Raw genomic sequence first — 12,645 nt, 5'->3', positions numbered from 1 at the left:
GGGAACAATAAGACTAGATGAGATCCTCAAAGGAATGCTTCAGACTTTGGACACTTAGGTATGGTAGCAGATACACAGTTAAATCATCAGGATACAGGGGACTTGCCTTGTGCAGGACAGTACACGTAAGAGTAATTGTGAAAGCTGTATTCATAGTTCAAGGGATGATAGCTGGTCACTGTTTGCTTTATAGAAAAAAAAAATAGCTCCTAGAACTGATATTTTCCTTTTCAGTTCTATAGTATCAGGAAATGAGGCTATTGCAGAAATTCATAATAACTTTACCCCGCCATCACTCTGCTCTATGACCCTTAAAAATTAATTTCTCTTGTGCTAAAGTTTCTCCATCTGTAAAAGCAATCCTGATGTGTTCCCCACACAAACTTTTTGAGATATGTGAATAAAATACTTGACACTGATGCTGCGTATTTAGAGGTAGGTATTAGTCTGCCTCTTCAAAAATGTTTTTGTGTTAAATCATGTTTTCTGCTTATTCACTTTGTTTTCTTGTTAGTGTTAATTTCCTTTTCTAGTTTTTATTTATTTATTTATTTATTTAGACTCCGTTCTCCTAATAGCACTACAAACAAAAATGATCAGTGGTCCATTCTTCGTGCACATGATAAAACAGAAATTTATGTGTATTTCAATACAGTGCAATATGTTTTGTTGTTCTTCATATGTTGTTACAGGTCAGGGAATACAATGGACAGATGCAGGGAGTTACCAGTGTGGGATTTGCATCCTTGACATTTGATGGAACTGTAGGAGCGCCGGTAGTTCCTCGAACCTCTAGCAAGGTGTACACCTTCATGGATGAAGAACAGAAAACAGTAGAAGAGTTACGTGTTTGGGCAGCCAGTAATCTTTCTATCTCTGGACCAGCAGCAAAATTGTCTGGTGTTCAGCCAATGCTGTTCTTTGATCTCACTTGCCAGCTGGTAGGAAAAGCAAAAGTGGATGGATCTTCTTTTCTTCTAAAGGTAGATTTATATTTTTTTTAATAATTTGTTATGTTTATTTATTAAGATATTGTAATTCCGTTTTCGATAAAACAGATGTTCATTGATTTAAACAGTTACACAGATAAATATTTCGAGGTTATGCAAATTTACAATCCTTAACAATTTTATTTCTATGAAAACAAAACAGAAATCCCAGTTCTCTTTAAAGTTGTTGATCTAATATATTTCTTTAAGAGAGGTTTTGTAAGATGGCATTGGTATGGATAATCGTTTTACAAGCACTTGTAGATAAACATAGCAAGATTTGTTAAAATCTGTTTCTGGACAAAGTAAAATATTGTTAGCTTTAAGTTTTAACCTTGCTTTTTAATTAGCAGCAATTATTGCTCGTTTTTCTAGATCTGCTGCATATAACTTACGCAGTAAGTACCACTATCTAGAAAATAAATGAATGGGTTATGTTATCTATCTTGATTGATTTTAGGTAGGTTCTTTTAGCTATAAATAGGCACTTTGGGTATCAATGCTCACTGAAAGTACAAAATGCAGAGTGCCAGACAACAGGAGAGTGCTTTCCAGGGGTGTTCCTTCTCTTGTGCAGAACAATGCATGCACTACACAGAAACAAACCTTAAGTGTCATTATAGAATGTGCTTTGCAGCTGTTACAAATATTTCCATTTAATTATCCCTTGTGGAACAGATGTCAAATGAGACCTAGTAAAATTTCAGAACTTTGTGGACTGTAATTAAGCTGTTCATTAATAAGTATATGTTCAGCATTGAAGGACCCTTTGCAAGGACAGAGAAAAATGCTTTCTCAAATTATTGATATTTCTTTACACTCTTTTCTGTGTTGTAACATCTGAAGTCAATTTTGGCAGTTTTGCGTAGTAAAGATAATGACTTGGGGGGAAAAACTAGATAGACTTAGGAAGGTAAAAGTTTGAAATGAAATAACAGTAGATCAGTTTTTTTGATATGTAATTCCTTTGGCAGTATATATATATATTTTTAGTAGTATAAAATATTAAATACTTAAATCCATATTAAAATACATCAGACAAGTTTAAAAATGGTAGTTTAACATTGGTATACTATTGCTAATTTCCTCCATTTTTCAAGCAGGGTAGAATCTTTCTTATCAAATATTGGTCATGATAGAAGAGAAGCCTTTTAAAAAATTGTTAGGCAGATCTACAATTATTTTGTTGATTCTCTAAACAAAAAACAAAAAAACACCCAAGCCCAAGTTCAGTACCTGCTCAAATTGAGTGATCATTAAATATTAAATTGTTTTGGTTATATGTCTTATAATAATGATTTAAATTTATCATGTCATTCCAATTGTATCAGTTATGTTAATGGTATAATCAACCTACTATAAAATATAAGGATTATTTTAAGCGTTGAGCTCATGTAACTAGTGGGAATTGCTTCAAAGACAGCTAAAATGAGTTTCAGTGCTTTTGTGCATCACTCGTAGCATAACTTCTAATCACAGAATCACAGAATGGTTAGAGTTGGAAAGGACCTTAAAGATAATCAAGTTCCAACCCCCCTCCACTAGACCAGGTTGCTCAAAGCCTCATCCAGCCTGGCCTTGAACACCTCCAGGGATGGGGCATCCACAGCTTCCCTGGGCAACCTGTGCCAGTGTCTCACCACCCTCACAGTGAAAAATTTCTTCCTAATGTCTGGTCTAAATCTGCTCTCTTTCAGTTTATAACCGTTACCCCTTGTCCTCTCACTACACTGCCTGACCGAGTGCCTCCCCATCTCTCCTGTAGCCCCCTTCAGGTACTGGAAGGCTGCTATAAGGTCTCCCTGGAGCCTTCTCTTCTCCAGGCTGAACAACCCCAACTCTTTCAGTCTGTCCTCATAGGGGAGGTGCTCCAGCCCTCTGACCATCTTCGTGACTCTCCTCTGGACTCGCTCTGACAGGTCCAGGTCTTTTTTTTTCGTTGGGGGCCCCACGTCTGAACACAGTACTCCAGGTGGGGTCTCAGAAAGCAGAGTAGAGGAGGAGAATCACCTCCTTTGACCTGCTGCTAATGCTTATTTTGATGCAGCCCAAGATACGGTTCGCTTTCTGGGCTGCAAGTGCACACTGCCGGCTCATGTTGATATTACATGCTAATATTACATGTGATTAATTAATTGCACAGCACCTGAGGCTGACGTGGCATAAAGACAATATCACTAACTTGGTAGTGCTTACCTTGTTCTGAGAATTTTGTTATTCAGATTGATTGAGACTAAAAAACTTACACTATAAATTATTCTGTTATTTATGCTTTTCATAAGAGTTTTAGTATTATTCTTTTCTTCTGTCTGTCAGTTAAATTGTCTATGTTGAGCTATGTCATAAAATTAGCACACTCTGCTGAAGAGAGAAACAGGTTTCATTGTGTCTCTCCCATTTCAGTGTTTTGCTGACCATAGTGATCAAAGTTTGTCGCTAACTATTCCTTAACTCCATTCTGCTCATGAGTAGTAAAAGAACTGTTTGCTGTTTCTTACCCAGAATTAATTTAATCAGTGATGGTTTTTAGACCAGTGTTGGTTTTTGAAACCAAGTCTTCTGTGTTTTCATCCATAATTTGAGTAAAGTAAAGCTGGCAAGCTCCTGAGGTAGAAAGCTTGATCTGTTTTTATACTTGTGGAAGTGAAAAACAAAACCAACAACTTTTCTAAGGATTTTTTTTTTTCTTGTAAAGAAAGCTTACTGGCTTACAAATTCCTCCAAAAGGTGCCCTAACACTAGCACCATTAGTTCCTCTGGCAAAGAACGTTTTAAAGCTAAGAAGTCATCTTCATATCTGCCAGGGAGCATTCAGGTTATTTCAATCCATTTGTCAGATCCATCTCTTAAGTGTAGAACTATCAAAGTATCCCAAGTAAAGCAAATTGAAAAATAACAGCACACTTGACAAACTTAAGGTTCTTTATTTTGTCAAAATGACAAAATTCATGATATATATATATACACACACACACACAAAGTCTGTGTTCTCAAGCTCTATTCTGGAAAAGATTTGATAATTCAAGCCTCTTTTTCAAAGGTGGTTTTAAGTATTTCATGGTACAGGATCAGAAGATAATAGGCTTTTTTTTAATCTGTGGCAGCACATACCACCTTATTATCTGGGTCCTTCAGAATGCACTCTTATTTGGGAACATTAATTTGATGTTATGGGTCATTTTCACTGTGAAGAGTTTTCCCTTTTATCTCTTCATTTGGGATGAGTATTTCAACCATACGTTATTCTCAAGTGTATTTACACGTGGTTTTGCTGATTCGTAGATCTATTCCTGTGGGTCCTTTGATCCACAACAGTTAAGAATAAGGGGTAGAAACACTTTAAAAATTAAGCTTTGGTGTCTTTTTTTCTCCCCTTCTGCAGTGCCTGACATGGCACAAAGTGCCTTGGTATCACAAGCTGTTTGAAAATTAGCTTCTGTTGAACCTGTATGTGTGAAATCCTATGAAATGCAGCATTTCAGTCTTATAGTCCAAATAAATGCCTCTAGATTTTTCTTTCTCTGTGACAGTATTTCAGACTATTATTTCTGGTGTCTTTGAGAAGAGTATATCTTCAGGAACTCAAGAAACCATAGTTTACAGAATATACCATAAGCAGCTGACACTGAAATTTTAATGTTTGATTTAAGTAGTAAAATTTTGGTTCTACAGTGGCAAGCTTGTTAGTGATCTTACTTTTTCGCAATAACTTTAATAGCTCAAAAATACCTCAATTTTTAGAATCGTCGTTATTAAGCACATGTTAAATACTGATGTTTTTCTGATATGTTCTGGATAACTTGCAGTGTATACTCATGTAGGAGATTAGCAGTAATTAAGGGACTATATGTTGTGTACTCAGTCTTCGCATACTGTAGCTGGAGTGGTTTAAAAAACCCTATAGCAGAATTAAAATATTAAATATAGACAGTTCTGCATATGGTGACTTCTAATAGTTGTAACTGCTGGATAAACAGTTGAGGTTTTGCTAGCACTGATTTTTTTTTTTTTTTTTTAATATTAACAAATCCCAGGTCTTAACACTTGATCATATTCTCTGTAGAGGCTATTTTATACTCTGTGCAGAATAGTATTTTTTTAAAATCCCATAAAATCTAATTTAAGTAATTTAAGGACTTTACGGCTGAGACTTAAATTAAGATTGCTTATTGTTACCATTTTTTAACCAAACAACAAATCTCTTAAAAAAATAAGTTATTTAAAATCTCAGTCTAAAGTATTCTAATGATATTGAAATAGTTCATTTGCATTGCAGGTGTGGGATGGCACAAAATGTCCCTACCCAACATGGAAGGTCCCTGTGGAAGCAAGAGACCTGGAAGGAGAAAAAGTTATTCTTCATCAGCTGCGAAATCTAACGGTGGACATTCTAGTCTATGATAACCATGTACAACTGGCAAAATCACTTAAGGTAATGCACAGTTTAGTATTTGTAACTCTCATTTTGTGGCTTATTATATGCTTAGAGCTCACTTCAGAGAATGTATCAGTTCCATTCTGCTGTTAATCAGTTTCAAATATTCCTCTTTATCTTTCACTGTTTTTCCCATACCTTTTACTTTAATGCAAAACTCCTTCAACATGTGTAAAACAGCCACATTATCCTAAAATTGCCGTGAAAAAATTCTTCCAATTAAGCAGTTCTTTCCAGATACTCTAATATCGTATATAATCCTGTGAAAATAACACACTTAGAAAATGTTTCCTATGCTTTATAATTATTTTTAAATTATATAAAGTGGGGTTAAACTTGTAGTCCCATTAAAGGCCCGTAATTCTAAAGTCAATAAAAGATTTTCTTTCTATAAACTTATGCAATTTGCAGTGCAATCTTCATTTAGTGGGTCAGTAATGTTGATTATGCTTATATAGAGAAAACAACAACATAATTAAGCATTTGATCTTCAGCAATACTGCCACCTTCCTTCTGAGTACAGTAGATTAGCAAAGAATTCATCTTTCATTTTATGCCTTGCCCTCTATACACAAGCATCATTTTTAAGAAAGCGTTTACCTGAAAATAAATATAAGTGATAGCCATTTGCTAGGCTGGGGCTATCAGCAGACATGAAATCAATTTGATATATTAGTGCTTATTCATAAGTAAATTACGATAGCAAAATAACTTGCCTTCATGTAAGAATTCATAACAAAAGTTACTCACAGAAGTATTTAATTACTTACAGGTTCTCTTCCAGAATTTTTCTCTTGCTGACTGGTGCAATCTATTGATAGAAATAACTGCTGATGTTCCAGTGAAGCAATGTTTTGAAAATTAAGGGAAAAAATATTTATAATTAATAAAATGTATTTTCTTGAGTAGCTGATGATACTCCCTTTGTTACTCTCTCCCATTTATATTCAGGAATTCTTATTGATTATGTGGTCCATGGGTTGTCTTGATCAGCTTTCTCAATTTTTTTTCTTCCTATAAGCCCCTTTTTTCTTACCTGTAAACCATCTGTACCTTTGCTGGATATTGCACTGTGTAGCAGAAGCTCTAATGTCAAAGGAAACCATTAAGAAACCTGGTTTGACCTCCTGAGCAGCATGGGCTGTTTTTCTCCTTCTGGCTATGTCCAAAGTTGCAGTAGTTTCACTCATGCAAACTGTAAGAGTTTTAAGTTTAGATCATTTTTTAACACCACTTTTTAGGGGATTGTCTTAGTGGAGTTATTGAAGAAAATATGCTGATAACCTAACAGTTAAACTTAAGGAAGATTTATTAAGTTCAGATTTCAATGCATGCAATTATTTTATTTCACAGAATAATCTAAAGGTAATAAAATTTTGGGGTACTCTTCATAAATGAAAAATTTAATAAAAGGAAATAATAGTAGCAATCTCGTTACGCAAAGATTTTTTTAAAAAGTCATTTGTGTAGAAATATAAAACTGGAGAGCGTTTAGTGTATGCATGTGCACCTTCCAAAGTGTGAACATGAGAACAGTGTGGACAGAAACTGTAATAGATGTTTTGCCTGTTTATGTTTTCAGAAACAATAGAAGTGCAGTATTTTTCGGCCATCTCTTCTGCTTTTAACAGTAGCTTAGAATTGCCTTTTTAATGTAAATTGTTACGGAGTTGTTAGGTTACGCTCTCCCATGTTGTCATGTACCGTTTGCAATGACAGTTGCAGCTCTGACATGATGTTTTATGTAGGAAGAATCTGTTTTACTCAGCCTTGATACCAAGATGGGCATATCGGGGTGGGGGGAGGAAAGAAAAAAAAAAAACACCAAACCCTGAAATATTTGTTCTTATTTTAAAATTGTATCTGTAGGCAAAACTTCAGACAAGGAAGCTCTGAGTAAGCACTGCAGTCTAGAGAAAGTGAGTAATCTATTACAGTGAATTTTTAGCAAATCCTGGAGCACAGAAATGGGGATATTCCAGAAAGAGTTGGCTAAAAGCTCCTTATTTGGATTGTCTGTCCAGAGAACACTGAAGATCGGAGCATTTCCTGAGACAGTCAAATAACATTTACAATTTTCAATGAAGATAGCCTTAATAATATTGATGGTACACTACAGTTGTTACCGTAAGTTGACTTTTTGTCCCATGTATTTACTGGCCTCTCTTTCCTGCTGGATAAGATTGTGGCTTTTCAGTGTTTGCTGCCTTAGCAGAATACAAACAGAATTTTCAGAAATCTCATCTCTGAAGTAGTTTATTTCCTGGGGCATACAGACATAAGCAAGAGCTACAACTAAGCAGAGACAATTGGCATTCACTGTTTTTTCATAAATTTTCCTCTTCGTCTTGCTCTGACTACCTGGGATGCATGAGGCTTTCTCAGTACTGTAGGAACCCCAGCCTGCAACTAACTCCGGAGTACAATTGCTTCCCATAGGTTGTAGTTGATTGTTCTTGAGCCTTTCTTACTGCAGTTTTTTCAGAGCTTCTCAGGATTTACTCAGACCTTGCCATACAATTCAGAAATAGGTCTGTGACATGGGTTTCTCCATCTGGGGTGTTTTGCTAGATGGTAAGCATAAGGTGAGTGAGCATCAGTGGTCAGACAGTGCACAGTAGGGGTCCAGCCGTCCACAGCGGCTTGGTGATTTCCTTGTGTCCTGTCATTCATTGCATATGCGGTACTATGCATTCCTCTTATGGCTTGATACCATCCATTTTGTGTTGCCATGTGTTTTCTGGATAGTACAATTAAAACAATTTGCCTTGAGCATGCGTACAAGAAGTCCTAGTCCATATTCACAGTATTTGCTTTGTGTTATGTATCTTCAGATGCAGAATTTCAGTATTTTCAGCTGTTCCTCCCACTGTATCCAATTGGATTAAGAAGTCTTGCTTGCTTTTCTAGTGTCTGAGTCACATTTCCAACCTGCCACTTAAATGAGTTACATGACTGCAATGTCTAGCTTCATATTTTTTAGGTCTGGGTAGCATTTGTTTGACCTCTTAGTGGTATTTTCCCCACTTCTGTCTTTGAACTCATTAAAAGGGAGAAAAAAACAAACCACAACACCCCCCCATCCTAGTCCCAAGTCCTCTAAACCTTTTAATGGATTTAAGTTGGTATTTTTTAGTGCAAAGGACCACACCAAATGTTGTGTATATGCTTCCTCTCTTTTGCAAAAAGTTGTGCACAATTTACTCCATAAAATTAGACTGTTGATATGATGAAATTATGACAAATCTCCTTCAATATTATCAGCCATAAAAAATTAGTACAGATGATTTTAAGTGATTCCTGTAGATAAAGACAGCCTCTTGTCATGAATGTCTTCATGGCAAAATGTGAACATTTAACTGCCATGATAAATGACTTTTCCAAATTCATCACTGTCTTAAATGTGAACACAGCCCTATATGTTTTGAAGTAGTTATGAGACTTTTCTACACTAAAAAGTTGCTGTAGTTGGCTAGTTACAGGGATCTGCATATGTGACTTCATTTTAATTCATTCTAGCCTTAACATGTATTTTTAAAACAGTCATATTTGAATTAAATTGCAAATAGGGTACTAGTATATTTCATATTGCAGAAGAAATGTGTTCTTATTGCTTGAATTTCATTTAAATGCGCTTTCTCTAAACGAGGTAGGTAGGTCATAAACAGAACTGCTGTAAAGTCAGGTAAGGAGTTGGTTTTGTACTGGATTTTAGTGATGGCTCTGTAAATCATGGTGTTTACTTGATTGTAATTATAATTTCTTTTCAGTCAAGTATATAAAGTGTGCTCTGTCTGCAGGCATTCTGTAAACAACAGAAATACATTAATATTTTTAGCCATAGCACCTGCATTTTCTTGACACTGTTAACAATAGGCAATGCTGCCTCCCAAAGGAATTCACACAAATTGCTATTAATTATATAAAATAGTAACGTTTTCAGAAAATGTAATGCATATAAAGGAAGATAAATTTTTATAGTGATCATAAATCTTGGGAAGGTGAGTGTTGCAGTAAAACATGTAATTTGATTGTCTTTTGCATTAATTCCAGCACACAGGTTTAGAAGATAAAACCAGCATTTTGTACTCTTGGCTTCTGGGTTCTTCTCTCCTGTGTTTAATGTTTTATGTTTGTACATATAATAAATAATCATTTTTTTCATACATTGTTTTTGAAAGAAGGAAATTCTTGAATTATAATCAACTTTTTCCTGCTTATATACAAATTACTCTTGAGAAAAAAGAAGTAGCTTGAAACGATTATATTGACATAAGGTTATTTGACAAGCAGAAATTAGCTAAGGACTTTTAAAAAAAAAAAAACTTTCTCCAGAAGCATTTGTCATAGTCATTAGGTTAGCTCTGTAATATAACTGTCCCTTGCATTTTTGTATATTCAACATAATTAAGTGAAATTTGCCATCTGGAAAGAAAAAAAAAGCCTCAAGCCTCTTAACTGCTATCTAAATGCAGTCTAAATGCACAAGCTCTCCTGTTGATATGCTTTGAATGAACAAAGTGAGCAGCTCCTGATGGTGCAGATCAGTTAAAACTCTGGTAAGAGGTCCATGCAGAAGCAAAATAGGTACAGGCTGAAATGCACTTTTTATGTCCCTGGTGCCTGAATTTGAAAATACGCCGCCTTTTTCATGTGTGATTATTGTTTAAAAGAGCAGTTTGGTACCACCATTATATATTCACAGACTGTTCCTTGATCAAGAGGAGGATTCCAGAATTAAGGTGCTTCTCTGTCTGCTTTTATGTATGTATACGTACATTTGTAAATGTCATACTAAGACCTGGCCAATCCAGTCTCATAGGAATACGTTTTAGGTTTCTACTATTTAAAGCGGGAGCTGAAGCTGAAATAAGACTTAATAGACTGTCTGTTGTAATATTAATGTTAGTTGAAGTAAATTTAAAATAATTTATAATTTATATAGGGCTATTTAGAAGATGCTTAGAGTGAACATAATCCAGATTATTGAATGTGGCTATCTTGCCAGCTGTCAATGGGATTTTAGGTTATAGTTTTAACTGCAACTAATTTTTTTTTTTTTTTGATTCAGAGGTCTTTAAAACACATCAAAGGGAAATTAACTATATAATTAAGTCTCCATATTATCTACCTTTAGAACCTTAGCTTTGGTTTGGTTTTTGGGGGTGTTGGGGTGGAGGGATAATGGGAGTGATATTTTGAAATAAAAGCAAAATTATAAAGATCTGTTCGATGTTCAGTACTCTGTAACTTCTTTCTTAATAAGTACTTGTATATGTTCCTCATGTACCTGAGGAGAAAATCTAACAAAGCTAGAAGAGTGCCAAAATCTTTGAATTTCTATCATGTTACCTTTTGTTTTGGTGCTGAAAAAATGTTATCTGTAGTGTAAGACTAAGTTATGATAAACAAATTCGGGTAAGCAGGTGTGTTTGCACGTATATGTAACCAGATAATATGCTATGCAAGATGATTGACATGAGGTCTGTTGCTGAGTGTGATCATACATGGACAATCACAAAACATCAGTCTCTGGAGGGCTGTGTTGGCAATATAGAAGACAAATTGTGCCCTCAGGAAAGGAATATATTGGCTTGTTTGATCTGTCTTCTGAAGTCTGCTTGAGAATCAGATTTAGTAAGAAGACTTTTGATGGTTCTGAATCACCTTTTGCTGCCAGTAATGTTGTCTGATAAAGCAAAACAAACAGGTCACCCAGAGAGGTTTTGGAGTCTCCATCTTTGGAAATATTCAAAACACAGCTGGAGACAGCCCTAAGAAACCTGCTTTAGTTGCCTGTACTTTGAGCACAGGGGTTGAACAAGGCACTCTCCAGAGGTCCATGGCAACTTCAGGTATTCTGTGATTCAGTGAAAACAAGGAAGAAACTTTGAGGCCTAAAATTTTCCAAGTAAATAGCTAACTTTGTGTTATCAATTTTTTTATTTTTTTTTTTTTAAGATTGGAAGTTTTCTGAGAATTTACAGTATTCATACAAAACAAGCAAGTGCTGACAATGAAGATGTTTCACATGTAGAATTTCATCTTCATGGTGGCACCGGTTATGGTCGAGGAATAGGAGTCTTACCAGAGAGTAACCCAGATGTTAAGGAACTAAAAGCGTAAGTTCTATATGTTGGGGTTTTTTCTAGATGATTCTGGAAAACTTTAGGCTAATGTAACAACTTTACAGTTTAGAATTATAAATATATGTAAGAACCAAAAACTCTGGAACAGAATATGTCTTTAGCACCACTAAGATGAAGAGTAAGTATTTGGGGGGGATAGATGAATAAAGGCTAATTTTTCAAATTTAAAATACAGTCGGGATTAAGTTTTCTGGTTTATGGTGGTGTAATAATAAGGCCTGGCCATAAGAAGATAATTATTCTGTTTTATAGTGGCATATAATCTTTTAAAGATAAGAGCTGTGGTTAAGCAAATAAATTGAGCACCTTTTAAGCATGTGCATATGTGTTACTTGGAGATGGTGACTTAGAGATGTTCAAAATGAAACATGTGACATAAATGCCTTACTGAACTGTGTTATATACATAAGGAACCATAGAATCATTTAGGTTGTAAAGGACCTTTAAGATCATTGAGTCTAACCGTTAATATAACACTGCCAAGTCCACCATTAAACTGTGTTCGTAAGCACCACATGCTTACATCTTTTAAATACCTCCAGGGATGGTGACTCCAACACTTCCCTGAGCAGCCTGTTCCAATGCTTCATAACCTTTTTGATGAATATTTTTTTCTTAATATCCAATCTAAACCTCCCCTGGTGCAACTTGAGGCTGTTTCCTCTCATCCTATCGGTTGTTACTTGGGAGAAAAGACTGACGAGCCACCTTGCTACAACAGGTAGTTGTACAGGGTGATAAGGTCTCCCCTCAGCCTCCTTTTCTGCAGGCTAAACAACCCCAGTGCCCTCAGCCGCTCCTCTTAGGTCTTGTGCTCTAGACCCTTCACCAGATTGGTTGGTCTTTGGACACACTCTGGCACCTCAGTGTCCTTCTTGTAGTGAGGGGCCCAAACCTGAATGCAATATTCGAGGTGCAGCCTCACCAGTGCTGAGTACAGGGGGATGGTCACATACCTAGTCCTGCTGACCACACTATTTCTGATACAAGCCAGGATGCTATTGGTCTTCTTGGCGACCTGGGCACACTGCTGTCTCATATTCAGTCACTGTCGACCAACACCCCTGGGTCC

The 12,645-nt window shown here is 35.8% G+C and overlaps 1 protein-coding gene across 1 annotated transcript; it reads left to right on the top strand.

Annotated features, from left to right (window-relative positions):
* Positions 1-692: 692 nt before the first annotated feature.
* On the top strand, positions 693-11,546 carry LOC104467600 (protection of telomeres protein 1-like; the record flags this gene model as incomplete). The annotated part of the gene is made up of 3 exons (XM_010081434.1): positions 693-983; positions 5,266-5,421; positions 11,386-11,546. Coding segments are annotated over 3 exons (608 nt in total), but the record flags the coding sequence as incomplete, so codon positions are not given.
* Positions 11,547-12,645: the final 1,099 nt, after the last annotated feature.

This window comes from Pterocles gutturalis, unplaced genomic scaffold (assembly GCF_000699245.1).
Source record: "Pterocles gutturalis isolate BGI_N339 unplaced genomic scaffold, ASM69924v1 scaffold20341, whole genome shotgun sequence".
In the NCBI taxonomy this organism is placed as follows: Eukaryota; Metazoa; Chordata; class Aves; order Pterocliformes; family Pteroclidae; genus Pterocles; species Pterocles gutturalis.
This window is presented reverse-complemented; position numbering and strand designations above follow the sequence as displayed.